The sequence below is a fragment of the Sturnus vulgaris genome, chromosome 17, assembly GCF_052056855.1.
Source record: "Sturnus vulgaris isolate bStuVul1 chromosome 17, bStuVul1.hap1, whole genome shotgun sequence".
Taxonomy (NCBI): domain Eukaryota; kingdom Metazoa; phylum Chordata; class Aves; order Passeriformes; family Sturnidae; genus Sturnus; species Sturnus vulgaris.
Genome location: NC_142259.1, coordinates 8,051,696 through 8,066,162, shown reverse-complemented (window position 1 = coordinate 8,066,162; position 14,467 = coordinate 8,051,696). Strand labels below are relative to the sequence as shown.

General features: G+C 63.1%; 2 protein-coding genes across 2 annotated transcripts; both read right to left on the bottom strand.

Annotated features, from left to right (window-relative positions):
• Window positions 1-497: 497 nt before the first annotated feature.
• LOC148221815 (uncharacterized) lies at window positions 498-5,421 on the bottom strand. Its single transcript, XM_088175220.1, has 13 exons — window positions 5,322-5,421; window positions 4,682-4,867; window positions 4,178-4,339; window positions 3,783-3,926; window positions 2,971-3,105; window positions 2,718-2,861; window positions 2,465-2,608; window positions 2,114-2,263; window positions 1,878-2,024; window positions 1,676-1,795; window positions 1,432-1,569; window positions 1,010-1,144; window positions 498-924 (listed from the first exon to the last, which is right to left on the bottom strand). The coding sequence occupies exons 1-13, from the start codon at window positions 5,419-5,421 to the stop codon at window positions 665-667; spliced, it is 1,965 nt and encodes a 654-aa protein (XP_088031346.1). The 3' UTR covers window positions 498-664.
• A 4,496-nt stretch (window positions 5,422-9,917) lies between these two features.
• Window positions 9,918-11,956, bottom strand: LOC106861657 (WAP four-disulfide core domain protein 2-like). Its single transcript, XM_088174903.1, has 4 exons — window positions 11,792-11,956; window positions 11,396-11,530; window positions 10,220-10,372; window positions 9,918-10,126 (listed from the first exon to the last, which is right to left on the bottom strand). Exons 1-3 carry the CDS (start codon window positions 11,877-11,879, stop codon window positions 10,221-10,223), a joined length of 375 nt encoding a protein of 124 aa, XP_088031029.1. The 5' UTR covers window positions 11,880-11,956; the 3' UTR covers window positions 9,918-10,126; window position 10,220.
• Window positions 11,957-14,467: the final 2,511 nt, after the last annotated feature.

Sequence of the window (14,467 nt, the reverse complement as noted above, 5' to 3'; positions counted from 1 at the left end):
ACTCCTCCCTCATAGGGATGGGTGGTGGGTGTCTCCAGCAGCATGGCACGGCAGGGCTCACCCAGCCACCACCCTGCAACTCCCATTGCCACGGCTGGGGTCCTAGCCCAACCCTGCCTTCAAGCTGCCAACACGACCTGACTGGGAGCTGAAGCTGCTGAATGGAGGAGGAACAGCTCCTGCCTCGATGGATGCCTGGGGAGGTGCCTGTCCCCAGCCTGCCCTGGCCCGGGTCTGTGTCTGCACTGCTTCGCTGGCCCTATGGCACCAACTCCAGCTGAATCTCCTGGCCCTGGAAGCCTCAGGTGATTTCAAGGCCACTCCAGGACCGCATGGGGAAGCTGGGGGCAGTCAAGCACGCATTTTATTGCTGGAGGTGGTGGGGAGGGGACAGGCCAGCTGGGGCTCACGACTGTCCCATGTCCCCTAATGAAGGCATCTTCCTGCTGCAGAGGACCTGCTCTCCCATCACACTGCATCTGAAAAGGAGGATGTGCTTTCAGGGAGCAACGAGATTGCAGGAGTGAGGGACCAGTGGCCATGATTGGAGCCATGCTGGCCAGCTCCATGAGAGCTCCATCCCACTCCACATCACTGCAGATCCCCTCACCCTGCAGGTGCATCTGCTGGGAGCAGAGCAGTGGGGCAGCAGTGGGAACTGGCCTCACAGTGATGCTGAGCTGGGAGCATGCTGAGGGCTGTGCCCTTCATGCAGGTCAGCTGGCACCCTGCATGACCTGGTGTTAGCCCATGTGCTGGCCCCCTTTTGGTGGCCATAGGCCTCCTTACCTCCAGACACCCGCGTGCAGACGTGGCCACAGCCGTTGCTGCAGCACTTGTGGCCCCAGGGACACTCCTCATCAAGGCTGCACAGATCCAGGCAGGTCCCACCATCCCCAGGTATGGGGCACGCTCCATCTCTGCCTGCAGGGCAGAGCACCCTGCCGTGGACCACCTGGCTGAGACACCCCACATCTCCTGGGGCAACACTGGGTCTCCCGTGTCTCACCTCCAGGAGTGTCCACGCAGACACGGCCGCAGGAGGTGCGGGTGCACCTCTGTCCCCAGGGACACTGTGAATCGGCCTCACACTCCTCTGAGCACCGCTCAGCACTGGGCTGGGGCACAGCCACAGTGTCACGCTCTGTGGGCAGGGGAGGGTGGTCACCTGGTGGCTGAGCTGAGGCTGTGTGTGCTCATCACTTGCACAGAAAGAGGGGGAGGCATGGAAAGAAGGATGGGGGCAGATCATATCCGTGGAGGATGTGAGACCCTCGCAGGTCCAGCTGCCTTGGCAGACCCAGCTCAGGGTTCCGTTGTGATCATGGTGAGGGGTCCCCATTAGGGATGAAGGGCCAGGAGGCCCTGGGGTGTGTGCCAAGGGGACCTGGGCTCTGTCCCTGCTGGGCTGGGCGGGTGTGAGGGGCTGACCTTGCAGAGAGGCTGGCGTGCAGACGTGGCCACAGCCGTTACTGCAGCACTTGTGGCCCCAGGGACATTCCTCGTCGAAGTTGCACAGGTCCAAGCACGTGCCCCCCTCCCTGGGGATGGGGCACACTCCCACTCTGCCTGCAAAGTAATCACCCAGCTGGGGGACGTCTGGCCTGGGGCACCTCACCACGGGGCACTCCAGGGCAGCCACACATGACTCCCAGAGGGCCTGGCTGGTTCTCACCTCCAGGGATGTCCATGCAGACGTGGCCACAGCCGATGCTGGTGCACCGCTGTCCCCGGGGACACTGTGAATCAGCCTGGCACTCCTCCACGCACCAGCCATCAGCTTTGTCCCCGCTGTCTGCAGGGGCACCAACTTGCTGTCACCTGGCTGCCCGTGGGGGACTGGGGCCAGCTGCCCCCGAACAGGCTGTGCCCTCTACCTCTGGGCACGGCCACGCACTCCCAGCCACAGCCGGTGTCACAGCACTTCTCCTCTCGCTGGCAGACGCTGTCATCCAGGCACTGGCTCCCCCGCCGGCGCCGCGGGTCCCAGCACGGCTCTGCCCGGGGGCACTCTCCGGGGTGCTCTGCCAGAGGAGGGGACCCGGGTGAGGCGGAGATCCCAGCCCTGCTCTCACATCCTTCCCTGTGCTGGTGGCCGGGCTGCCACGCTCACCTTGGGCAGGGCGGGTGCAGTGCATGGCGCAGCCGGAGAAGCAGCACTTCTCCTGCCGGGAGCAGTCCCGGTCGTGGGTGCAGGAGTCCGTCTCCGTGCACGGCTCCGATGTGTGCTGTGGCCTCACCTTTGGGCACTCACCGGGTTTGTCTGAGAGGGGCAGGAAGAGACAGCAGGAGGAGGGGTCACCCCTGTATTGCAGGCACCTCCTTTCTGCAGCCTCGGGGTGCCCTGACGGCTGCACCCGGGGATGTGAGTGCCTGCCCTATGGCAGCGCTGTCCTGCATCCTGCGTCCAGAAGCTTTGACAGCATTCCCGGGGGAATCACTGTTCTAGCGACCATCTCCTCACCTGGTTCGGGGGCTGAGCACACGTAGCCACATCTGCTGCTGCTGCAGCACTTCTCAGCCCCCGGGCACTGCCAGTCCTTGGTGCAGGTGGTGCCACACGGGGCTAGCGGAGCCTCCTCAGCCAGCGGGCAGATGCCTGCTTTCTCTGGGGACAGGAGGCAGCGGGGCTGGGAGCGCAAGCAGCAACAGCTGGTCTTCCCCACCCAGTCTCACAGTCCCTGGAGCTAGGGGACACCCCTGCCCGTATGTGGCACCTCGGGACGGGGGCACGCAGACATAGTCGCAGCCACGGAGACAGCACTTCTCTTCGTGGGGACACTCGCCATCGTGCCAGCACCAGGCTCTGCAGTTGTAACTGGGGAACAGCCCGGCACGGACTGGGCAGAATCCGTCCTTCCCTGCAGGCATGGGGTGGGGTGGCTGCAGTGCCACTGCTTGGAGACACAGCCGTGGGTACCAGGGCACGTGGGGCTGTCGAACCTTTGAGGTGGCTGCCAGCCCTCTTACCTTGGCTGCTTGTCACACAGTGCCTGGTGCACAGCTGGTGACAGCATATGTAGTGTGGGGGACAGTCCTGGTCCTTGAGGCATCCCCACTGGTCCTGCAGTGGCCTTTGAGTGACTGGGGCAGGGCTGGTGTCCTCTGCACCGTGGAGCAGGATCAGAGCATGATGGTGGCCTCACCAGAGGGTGGTTGTGCTGTCCCCTTCCCTCCCCACTCCAGTGCCCATCTGTGGGCTGTGCAGTGCAGTGTGTCCCCACCCCAGACCCAGCAGAGCCCACCCTGGCAAGCATGGGTCCCGATTGTGCCACAGCTCTGTGCCATCGTGGCTGCTACCCCAAGCATCAATCCCGGTCTCTGAGCCGTGTCCTCGCCCTCACTGCCCATCCTGTCCCATCCTGCCTCACCGGCCGGCTCTCCCGACAGGCGCTGGTGGCTACAGCTGCTGTTGCTGCATTTCTGGGCGTCAGGGCACTCGCCATCGCCTCGGCACCGCTCGCGGGATGGTCCTGGCTGCACCGTGGGGCCCTCGCTGGGCTTGGGCTGGTCTGACAGGATAGAAGGGGTGTGACGATTCAGCATCCCCCACTGGCCGCCCTGCCTGCCCCGGAGGTCCCTGGTTCCTGCCATGACCCGCACATTCCTGGTGCCTGCGGCCATGTCCCAGCGATGGGTTTTCCCGACAGCTGTCAGGAGCTGCCGGTGCAGGGAAAGCTGCGAGTGCTGCCCCAGGGGCCAGGGCGTCAGGGAGACAACTATGGCACAATAGGGTCCCTGGGGTGAGCCAGGGCTCCCAGCCGTCCCCGCCGAGTCCTTACCCTGTGCCGGCTCCAAGCAGGCAGAGCCGCAGCCCAGCGGGCAGCACTTCTGCGCTCCCAGGCAGTCCTTGTCCTCCAGGCAGGGGAAGGAGCAGGGGGCAATGGGCCCCTCGGGGGCTGCTGCCGGGCAGGCACCGGGCTTCTCTGCAGGGCCGAGAGGTGATGCTGCACTGCAGTATCCTAGGACAGCCCCGGGAAACCTGCCCCTGCCAGACCCCTTTGCCTCGCCCTGGCTGCACCCCTTCCTGTGTCCCATCCCATCCACGTATCCCAGCGGCGGTCAAGGAGGCTGCTAGCAGGGCACAATGGGGATTGCACAGAGAATAGGACAGGGAGAAGGGCGCCAGCTGTCCCGGGACAGAGGTGGTGTCAGCGGCTGGATTGCAGTGCCGTACCTTCTGCCGGGGGGATGCAGCGCAGCCGGCACTCCCAGTGGCAGCACTTGAGCCCAGCGGGGCAGCTGGAGTCATTGGCACAGAGTGGGGGCTCCAGGCGCAAGCAGCGCATGAAGTCCCGTGGACACCTCCCCGGTTTCTGGGAGTCCCCTGTGTCAGGATGGCCATGTCAGGACAGCGCCAGAGCCCCTCATCCTCCATCCCTGGGGAAGCAGGATGTGGGTCTCTCAGCAGGGGCCAAAGAACTGGAGCAGGGACTGCAGCCCAGGGGCTGGAAACTTCTCTGCATCATGGTTTGGGGCTGCTGGACACATCAAGACCTGCATAGTACAGTACAGTGTGGCAGTGTAGCATGACATGTCACGGTGGCACAGGCCCGTGTGTGCCCTCCCAAGTGCCACGAGGAGTGTCACTGGCACTGTCAGAGTGAAGCCAGCATGGTAACAGCACCAGCTGGAGGTCAGGATCTATTCCTGAGCGTCCAGCTGCCGGGGGGATCCTCACTGCAAGCAGCACACTCCTCACTGCTGCTGTCTCCTCCTCTTGCTTCTGATCTTTGGCACCCTCTGCTCCTCTTGGCCACGTTGGGAAACTTGGGACAGCCCTGCCTCTGGTACAGGTGAGCTCCAGCTGGTGCTTGTTCCCGGCTCCTGGTGCCAGCTGGGACTGTGGCAGGGCTGGGTGTTTGGGCTGCAAACAGACGCTGACGGAGTTTGACTGCAAACAGCAGCTGCTTGGTTCAAACAAAGAGGCACCGGCTGTGGCCTCGGTGTGGGCAGAGCCCCGCTGCAGCTGGGCACCACAGCCCCAGGCATTGTCCCTCGGGGGGCTGGCAACAAGGCTCTGTGCCCAGGGTGCAGGGGTGGTAGCCCTGGGAGCTGACAGTTGCTGTGCCCGTGGGGTGCAGGGGGTGCCCACGGGGATGAGGGTGTGCACACATGCCCCTGCACCCTAGGGTGGGGGCAGGGTCCCCCAGGCAGGCAGGGCTGCGGTGCAGGTGCTGCAGCCAGCTGGGACATGGTGCCTGTCAGCATATGCTGGGCAGGGACAGAGGGGGCACAGCAGGGACACGGGGCCGGGATGAAGGAGCTACTCCCAGGCTGCCTGTGCCTGGCAGCTGCTGGGCTTGACTCCTGGTACTCACCATCCTTCTCTGGTGTTACGCTCGGCTCTGCCCTGAGGATGAAGAGGCCCAGGAGGAGGAAAACTCCTGGGCTCATGGTGCTGCCAGGGATGTTGTGCATGTCTGGAGCTGAGCTGGGGCTTGGTTTAAAGTCTGTGGCAGGGGTGCCTGAAATGCCAGGGCTGCTGAAGTTGAGCTGCCTGCTGTGGCAGCTGGTTGTGCTATGGACAGGAGGGGCAGGAGGAGGGGCAGTTCCCAGAACCCGTTGGTGCCCTGCCAGCCATCCCGCTTATCTCTGCCCAAACCCTGCTTTGGGGTCAGGGTGACCTGTGGGGCTGGGAAGGCCAGATGGGGTCAGGCACTGCTGTCCCCCATGTTGCACCGCCCCATCCTTGCTGGGGTTGGCTGCCACTCCCTCTCTGGGTTTCCTTCCAGCCCCAGTCACCTCTCTACTCTCTGGAGTAGGGGCTGTGGGTAGACCCCATGGCTTGGTCCTGGCATGGCAGTGTAAGCAGCAGGAGGGGGTTCTAAGAGCTCTACTGCCATGCTGCTGCTCCTCAGCCAAGTGTCGCTTCCGTGCATGGGACTGTTCGGGATCCAGCACCATGAGTAAGCAGGTCCTGCCGTGACCCCTGGCACATGGGTGATGCTCCCTTCCCCCTTCTTTGACCCGTGACTGCTTTTTCCACCAGGTTTTCACACTCTGGGATGCAAATGAGCCCTTCCACACACAAGGAATCTGAGGGAACTGGTTTTCCAGTCCATGACTGCTGAGTGAACATCATGCAGCCTCCAGGCCCAGAAGGATGGTTACCATAGAACAATGATGGCTGAAAGTCACCTGCATGGAACTGGGACCCTCTCCCTCCCCTGGGGCAGCACCTGTGTGCCTGCACCTCCCTGCCTGCACGCAGCCTGGGCTGCCAGCACTTCTGGGAATCAGAGCACAAAACAGGGATGGTGACCCAGAGCAGAGGTGCTGTGGCATGGTTTATTCTGTCTCAGTGCTGTGGAGCAGCTGGGGCCATTGTGGATGCAGGGTTTTGCCTCGTGCAGGGTCGCTAAGAATCTTGGCCATGCGGTAGTGCAGGGAGCATGCAGCCCTTAATGGCACATCTGGGGGTGTCAGGGACTCAGAAGCATCGGAGTCAATGCTGATGCCATCCTGCCAGTGCACAGGGTCCAGCACAGGGAGAGGTGTGGGGTGCAGCAGCAGCTCTGCTCAGTCTGCAGGAGCAATGGTAGTGGGGTGAGGGATGACTCTGAAATGGCAGCTCCTGGTGCAGCCCTTCGGGGCCGTGGCTATGCTGTACCTGGAAGAGGCAAGCGAGGTGGTCAGTGAGGATGTCTCAGTGCTCCTTCTCTGAGGGACGGGGGGCCCTGTGGTGTGCACACTCTGGGCTTCCCTCTGTCCTCTCCAGGCTGGACCCAGGAGGCAGCAGGCTGGAGGGGACATACCCTACAGTGGGTGGACGCAGACCCAGCTGCAGCCCTGCAGGCAGCACTTCTGGCCAAGGGGACAATCCTTATCGTGCAGGCACAGGAAGAGGCACTTGGCTGCCCGATCACCCTCTGCTGCAGGGGGACAGAGACCTGGCCACGCTGGCACATGTGGAGAGAGAAAGGGGTGAGGGGCTTAGGGCACCCCCCCAGGGTGGGGGAGTTGCCCTGCCAGCAGGGGTGAGCTCCTCACTGAGCTCATGCCCCACTGGACAGCAGCTCAGTCCCCAGCTTCCCATTGCCCCTGGGAGGGTCACAGTGACAGGTAGGGAGGAGGCAGAGGAGTCTTGGCCTCACAGGGATGGTTTACCAGGGGATGTTTTACCCTTGGGTGGTTTGCAGATGTGCCCACAGCCGGTGGTGCAGCACTTGTCATCCCCAGTGCAGTCACTGTCGGTGTCACACATCTCCAGGCAGGGCCCCAAGGAGCCCCGCATCACCATGGGGCACAGGCCGGGCTTCTCTGTGGCTCGGTGGCTCTCTGGTGACAGTGAGGAGTGTGGCTGTGCTGGGATTCTGTCCCCAGTCCTGCTCCTGGCACAGTCTCGGTCTCCATCCTGTCCCTGTCCTGCACCTCTATCTTCCTTCCCAGAGCACCATGATGCCCTCAGTCACCACCCTCACACCCATACCAGTCTCAACCAGTGAGATCAGTCACAGCTCAATATGGGATGCCAGCTGGTAGCTGGAGTGGTGAAGGACAGCCCTGGTTGCAGCAGCACGTAGTCAGAGAGGGCTGCAGGAGGGAGAATCAGGAGGGGGTTCAGCCTTTCACGCACTCAGAGCCATCCCCCACCTATCACAGAGGAGCTGGGCATCCCTTCCCACAGCACCCTGAGGGCCAGCTCTTGACAAGGGGCTCCTGAGGGCTGGGGCTGTGCCCATGGCAGGCGTGTGCACCGGGAGCTGCAGCCAGCGGCACACACTCCCTGGGGCCTGGATGGATGCCACCAGCTGCACACTTGGCCGGGCACAGCCGCTGTGGCTTGTCCAGCAGCACGGCTGGGCACACGCTGGGCTCTGCCAGGGGGAAGATGGGTTAGCACCAGTGCAGTGGTGGGCTGGACGTGGGGATTAGAGAGGGCTGGCAGAGCTGTACCTGTGTCCGGAGGGGTGCAGGCCAACCCACAGCCAGAGAAGCAGCACTTGTGCTCCCCAGGGCAGTCCCGGTCATCGGTGCAGCTGTTGGGGCAGGCAGCAGCTCTCCTCTGGGCACGCTTCCGAGGGCAGAACCCAGGTTTGGCTGGAGGGAAGGCTCAGGGTTCGGCATGCAGCCAGCCTGGCCCTACTGCCCACAACTCCCCTGCAGTGTGATGGGGGCTGTGGACCCCTGGGGCTGTCCCAGGGCATCCTCAGCCTGGCATGGGGATCTCAGCACACCTCACCTGGCTCAGCAAGCACGCAGCGGGTGCAGCAGCCGCGGGTACAGCACTTCTCTCCCGAGTGGCATGTGGTGTCGTTGTGACATCTTGTCCCACAGCTTGGCCCGATGGCACTGCCAGCACGGGGGCAGTAGCCCGGGCTCTCTGCAGAGGGAGATGCTCCATGCAGCTATGTCCCAAGAAGCAGGGCTTGCTCCAGGGGCACCAAGACAGCCACCAGCCCACACCCCCCCATTTCCTGATGCTCATGCTGGCATCCCTTGGAGTGAGCAGCGGTACCTGTGGTGGGCAGGAGGCAGGTCCAGACCTTCCCGATCTGGCAGCACTTCTCAGCACCAGGGCAGCCATGGTCAGAGAGGCAGTACAGTCTGGGGGGCCAAGGGGCTCTGCTCGCCCCCGTTGGGCACTCACCCACTTTGGGGGCAGCAGGCCGGGCAGTGGGGATCCAGCGTCCCTGCAGGGCTTGGTGTGGGGATGCAGTGAAGGTGAGGGCAGTGCTCTGGTCCCTGGGGCTGTGCTGCTGGGCTGGGGCCAGCAGTGCCAGGAGCACCAGGAGAAGGGTGCAGTGGCCCAGCATCGCTCTGCAATGGATGTGGTTCTGGGCAGTGGGCTGGGATTTAAACCCTGCTGGAGTGGGGGCTGGCCAAGCCAAGCTGCTCCTTCTCATGGCAGCACAGTTTCGGGACTGTGGGAGTGCTGAGCACGAACAATTCAGCTTGGGGGAGACTCCTGGGGCAGTGCTGGGCTCGTGGCCCATGGCTGACACATCTGCAGTACCCTTTCCAGGTCACTGGTGACATGTGAGCAGCTGGGCCAAGGGCTGAGCAGCACTCCCAGAGCCACACCATTGTGAGCATGGATGGGACACAGGAGCAGTGTTCTCTCCCAGTCTTCAGTGTCCACTGGATCCTTCCTGGCACACGTGGAGCAGGGAGAGCTGCTGTGGAGCTGTGATGCTGGCATAGCCTGCACCTCCACCACAGAGAGAGAGGGGGGAACCAGCTCCAGACACTGGGCAGTGCTGGGCAAGGTAGGGGGCTCACTCAGTCCCAGGGGATGGCTTTGCTCTGTCCCCTGCCAAGAGCAGGGGCTCTGGAGGTGGCAGCCCCTCTCAGGCAGGAGGACATGCTCTGATCCCCGGGGACTGGGAGCAGGAGCACGCAGGTACAGAAGGAACATGGGCCCTGGAGACCTGTGGAGAGCAGGAAGTGTCAGGGGAAAGCAGGACAGGAACAGGAGCCCAGCTTTGAGCAGGTGGGGAGGGACGTGGCAGGGGCATGGAACCGGGGCATGTGGGTTGCACTGCTGAAAGCTCCTTCAGGCTTCTGCTGTGGGCAAGGTGCCACCGCCAGGCTGGGAGGGTGGAGGTAAGGAGGAGTTTGGGTGATGCTCATGTACAGGCACGCACTGCAGCCTGTTTGTCCCCTGGCCATTGCAGAGCAGGGAGCAGAGAGCACCTCTGTTCTGATGGGACACAGACACAGCTGCACCTTGACAGCTGTGCTCTGAGTATGGTGGAAGAGCCAAGATGGAGGAGCCAGTGCGCAGGGACAGCTGGGGCCATGGATCCCCGGGACAGCCCCAGGCAGGGCACAAGCTTGGAGGTATGACAGAGTCAGTTGATGTTGCTGCTTGTGTGAAGCCCTTCCAGGCATCCCTGGCATGGGATGGAGAGGTAGCCATGGCTCGTGATGGAGAGGTGGCCACAGCACGGAACAAAGAAACAGACACGGTGTGGGATGGAGAGGCATTCACAGCGTGACAGGGAGAAGCTGCTTTATTGGTGAGAGTGCAGGGGGCTCGCCCTGAGCAGAGAACCCCAGGGAGAAAACTGAGGCTGAAGGCTCCAATCCGGGGGGATGGTGCAGGACCAGGGCCAGGGCATGTGGGATGGGCATCGGGCAGCAGCTTCCCTGTGGCTGGGCTGGCAGGCAGTGGCTGCACCTGCAAAGGAGCAGAGACTGTGAGCAGGATGGGTACACAGGTGCTGTGCGGCAGTGCTGTGGGATCCCTGGGGCTGGAATGCACCCAACTGACCTCAGTGGATGGGTGTCACACAGGAGACCTTGCCGCAGCCATTCCTGCAACACTTCTGGATCCCGGAGCAGTTGGCGTCGGTCTTGCACTGGTTGGTGCAGAGGCCCAGCATGGGGATGCCTGGGTTGACAGGTGGGCAGGTGCCAGGCTTCTCTGAAAGGCAAAGGAACATGGCTGAGACCTGCTGGCCTTGGCATGGGAGGCAGGGCTCACCCTGCAGGTCCCAAAGCTGTGGGCCTCTATCTGCCGTGGAGGAGGGACCACCATGGTACCCAGCATTTCCCCCATCTCGTAGCTCTGCCCTTTGGCACTCCTTGCTAGCTGGACCTGATGAGGACACATCAGGGAGGCCACATAGCAGGGTGGTCCCCAATGGTCCCTATGCCCAGTGTTCTCACTCAGGGACACATGGCTGGCACAGGATGCACAGCTGCAACATGCAGACAGGATAGAGGCCTTGGCGCTGCTGTCCTCCACAACTGCCATGGATGGCCCAGGCTGTTTGTTCATGGCATGGAGGCCCAGCCTAAGCCTCAGCCAGGATCATGTGTCAGCCTTTGCCTGGCAGAGTGGGGACCCTGCCCTGCTGTCCCACTGCCTGCCACTGGCATTGAGCTCTGACACTGCACCATGCGGCCCTCCCTCCAATTTGGTGCAGCCAAGCCAGGATTGTCCCGCAGACAGCCACGGAGGCATTGGAGCCTCCAGGTGACATCCATCTGTCTGCAGCTGTGGATTCCAACTCTTGCACCCATCTCCTTGGGTCACTGTCCAGAAGGACTTTTGTGGTGAGCAACAGAACAGTGCTCACATCCTGGACTGGCAGCTGCCCACAAGGCTGAGCAGGCAACAAGGACTGCAATGAGGAACGGCGCAGACCCAACCCTCCACCTCAAGCCCTAGCATCATTTGGGGGTCCACTCAGTCCCTGCACTGCTGAGAGGAGGAAGGTGTGAAGAGGAAGGAAGGGGGTGCCCAGCAGGAGCACACCCCAAGCCTGCTGGGCTTCCATGCAGCCCCCAATGCCCGTGCTGCAGCTGAACACACATCGGGCACCCAGGTCTGTGGCCACCAGTGCACCCTGGAGCACCAGGACTGCCGGCTGGGACGGGCTGTTGGCTCGTGGCACTGGCACCGACTGTGGGCAGCACGGCCAGGAGCAGGAGGGAGTGTTACCGTCAGGCTTCTGGCAGGCCTTGCCGCAGGCTGCCGGGCAGCACTTGAGGGTGCTCTCGCAGTCGCCATCGGACTGGCACCCCACTGTGCAGTTCACCGCGTCCGTCGCGGGGCTCGGGCACACGCCGGCTTTTGCTGCAAGGCAAAGGGGGGGGCGTGGGCAGCGCTGGGCGGCCGGCGCCGGGCAGGGCGAGGGCTGCGTCCCTTTCCGGGAGATGCTGCCCCGGCCCCAGGGCTGGGTCCAGGGATGCTGCCGAGCCCAGCCGAGCCGGGCACGGGCTGGTGCTCGCCCCGGCCCCCACGCCGGCTGCCCTGGGGCTGGGAGGGAGGGAGGGATGCTGGCCGCTCGCCGGGCGTGCCGTGACGAGCCGTGCTGGGCCATGCGCTCATACTCACTGGTGTCATTCTGGGCGGATGCTGCCGGCAGCTCTGCCCAGAGAGCCAGGAGCCCCGCCAAGATGAGGACGCTGCGGGCCGTGGGCATGGTGCAGGAACCGGCTGCGCTGTGGCCGCCCGGCCGGCCTTTAAGCTCCTCTCCAGGTGGGGCCAGCGGGTTCGGCCTTCCGGGTGGCTCCCAAGGGCCGGGCAGGGCCAGGCTCCCCCTTCGCGCTTGCACAACCCGAGTATCAGGTATCTGCTGCTGCTGGCTGCCGACCAGGGAGGGGGAGCCTCGAGGAGACTGGGCGGCCATGCTGAGAACTCGCCCAGCAGGAACAGCAGCCAGCCACCCCTGGCCACGGCCCCCGCCCGCCGGACCCCGGACAGCCCCACACTGAGCCCACCGGGGCGCTGGGTCGCCGTGGCCCTGCGTGGCGATCGGCCGCGGGGATGAAGTGGCACCGCTGGCAGGGAGGGAGGCAGCCACGAGTGCCCCAGGGACCGGTCCCTGCCCCGACTCACCCTGCACTGCACAGTCATGAGCCTGAATGGAGCCCCTGGCCTGGGTCGCTGATGGCCCGAGGCCAGGAGGAACCAGCAATGCAGACTGGGTTGTGGCTCAGCTCTACTGCTGCTCACCCAGCTCCTGCTCTTGTTGCGGCCACTGTTCTCCTCCAGCTCTTGCTTCTCTAATGAAGGGCCGCCTGTGCCCTGTGTATGTTCCTGCCCTGGGGCTGCCCTGCGCCTTCCCACAGCCATGGGAGCTCCTGCCCGACCGCAGCCCTGTCCCACAGACCCTGCCATCCCCACAGCCTCCCACAGCACTGGGGATGCGGATGGACCATCTGACAGCACCGTTTGTGCAAGTGGCTGTCAGGGAGTGAGTCACTGACATGCACTCCCAGTGCTCCGGGGCATGGTGGTACTGGGGCTGTATGACACCAGTCCCTTCGCCACGTCCAAGATAACCTTCCCATGACATGTCTGGTGGGTCAGGACACTTCACTGCCCCTGGCAATGTCAAGCTGGGGATGGTTTGAATGGGCCCAGGTTGCCCACCTGGAATGGCTGCCCTGCTCATATCAGCGTTTGCCACTCTACCAGTGCCCATCTCCTGCATGGCCTCCAGCAGGAGGATGAAACCTGCCCTTTTCCTGGTGATGTGCCCTTGCTGCTGGCAGAGGCATCCCCAGCTCTAGGCATCTTGCAAACTTGCATGGGCCAAAGGTACATGGGGCCGTGACATGATCCCTGCCTGAGTCACGAGCTAGTGTCTGCTCTGCCGGGGTCCGTCTCCAGGTAATTTAAGCCCACAGTCAACAATGTGATACGGCGGTGTGGCAGTAAATCAGTAACTGTTTGCCTTTGCCTGTGGTCTCCTCCCTGCCGGGTGTTTATGCAGGAACAGGAGCCGGCACTCACCCTCCTGCCCCACTGCCGCACCTCATGTCACCGCTGTCGGCAGTGGGAGTGACACATGGGCAGAGGCCTGGGCTGGCAGGGAGATCATCAAGGCAGCTGTTTTCCCTGTGCCCTTCAGGATGGGCACTGCTGAGGAGCTGCTGGGACCTGGCCACACTCGGGATGACTGGGATGCTCCCAAATTGGGCTCAGGGTCAACATCGGGATGCCAGGAAAGAAAACAACCATCTTCCAGTGGTCCCTGCACCAGGACTGGAGCACAGTGCTGTATCTGCCAGGGTGGGATGGGGGTGGTAACAGCTGGGAGGTGAGCACACTGCCCACCAGGATGAAGAGGAAGGACCTGCACCATCCCTACCTGTGCTGCACAGGGACAGAGCCCACCTGGACCCAGCAGCAGCTTCTCTTGAGCAGCAGCACTGCTGCCGGTCCCACACTGCCCACCCAGGGTCACTGGTGTCCCGCTGTGACTTAACTGTGGCACTGGTGCTCTCTTTGAGCATCATCGCCCTGGTCTGACCCTGTGACAACTCTGCCCCAGCATGGGGTGACCCCAGTGTGAGGTGACCTTGGTGCTGGCAATGAGCAGCCAGCACTAGGAGGCTGTGAGAGTGGATGCCAGCAGCCAAGACGCACAAGAGCAGCTGGATAACAGCAGATGGGAGCCCAGAAATGGAAGGCTCATAGAAGGAGATGAGGGGAAAAGCTAGGAAAAGCTGAGAGCTGGCAGGAGCAGTGTGCGCACCAGTGGTTTTGCCCACAGTTGTGCCTCAGGTCCAAGGTGCCTAGCTGGCTGCTGAGGGGACAATCCAGCTGAAGCTGCCCCTAGCCAGCTGGAGCACCTGGAGAGGGAGTGAGCAACCTGGCAGCAGGGCCAGCAGCTCCAGCCCACGCAGTTGGCATTGCCTTCTGGGAGACAGGAATGCTTTGGCTCCTGCCCCCAGTGTATGGCATTCGGGATATTGGTGTCCCTGGCCCCACTTCTTCAGCAGAGGCTGAGGATGGCTGTGGGGAGCACAGGGATCTGCCAGCTGTCTCTATGGCCAGGGAGGATCCTGGCTGAGCACATGGGATCAGCAGCCCCAAGCCAGACCGCAAAGGCTATCTCTGCTGCATTTCTTGGGAGCTGTGCCTACCACCACTGAGCCTGGTCACGGTGGCTGCACCCAAGCCTCGAAGGTGACCGTGGCTCCTCCATGGCAGCAGGGAAAGTGCTGGAGTCACGTCTCCTGACTGCTGAGGCAACGTGGTCAATGATTAAAAGGGGCACAT

Excerpts from the sequence above, each read along its gene's own strand:
- LOC148221815 (XM_088175220.1), bottom strand. The coding sequence starts at position 5,421 with ATGCACAACATCCCTGGCAGCACCATGAGCCCAGGAGTTTTCCTCCTC. Across the intron at positions 2,025-2,113 it reads CTGCACCCGCCCTGCCCAAG|AGCACCCCGGAGAGTGCCCC; the intron begins GTGAGCGTGGCA and ends CTCCTCTGGCAG. Across the intron at positions 925-1,009 it reads CTGCGTGGACACTCCTGGAG|GCAGAGATGGAGCGTGCCCC; the intron begins GTGAGACACGGG and ends TCTGCCCTGCAG.
- LOC106861657 (XM_088174903.1), bottom strand. The coding sequence starts at position 11,879 with ATGCCCACGGCCCGCAGCGTCCTCATCTTGGCGGGGCTCCTGGCTCTC. Across the intron at positions 11,531-11,791 it reads ATCCGCCCAGAATGACACCA|CAAAAGCCGGCGTGTGCCCG; the intron begins GTGAGTATGAGC and ends TTTGCCTTGCAG. Across the intron at positions 10,373-11,395 it reads GGCCTGCCAGAAGCCTGACG|AGAAGCCTGGCACCTGCCCA; the intron begins GTAACACTCCCT and ends TTTGCCTTTCAG.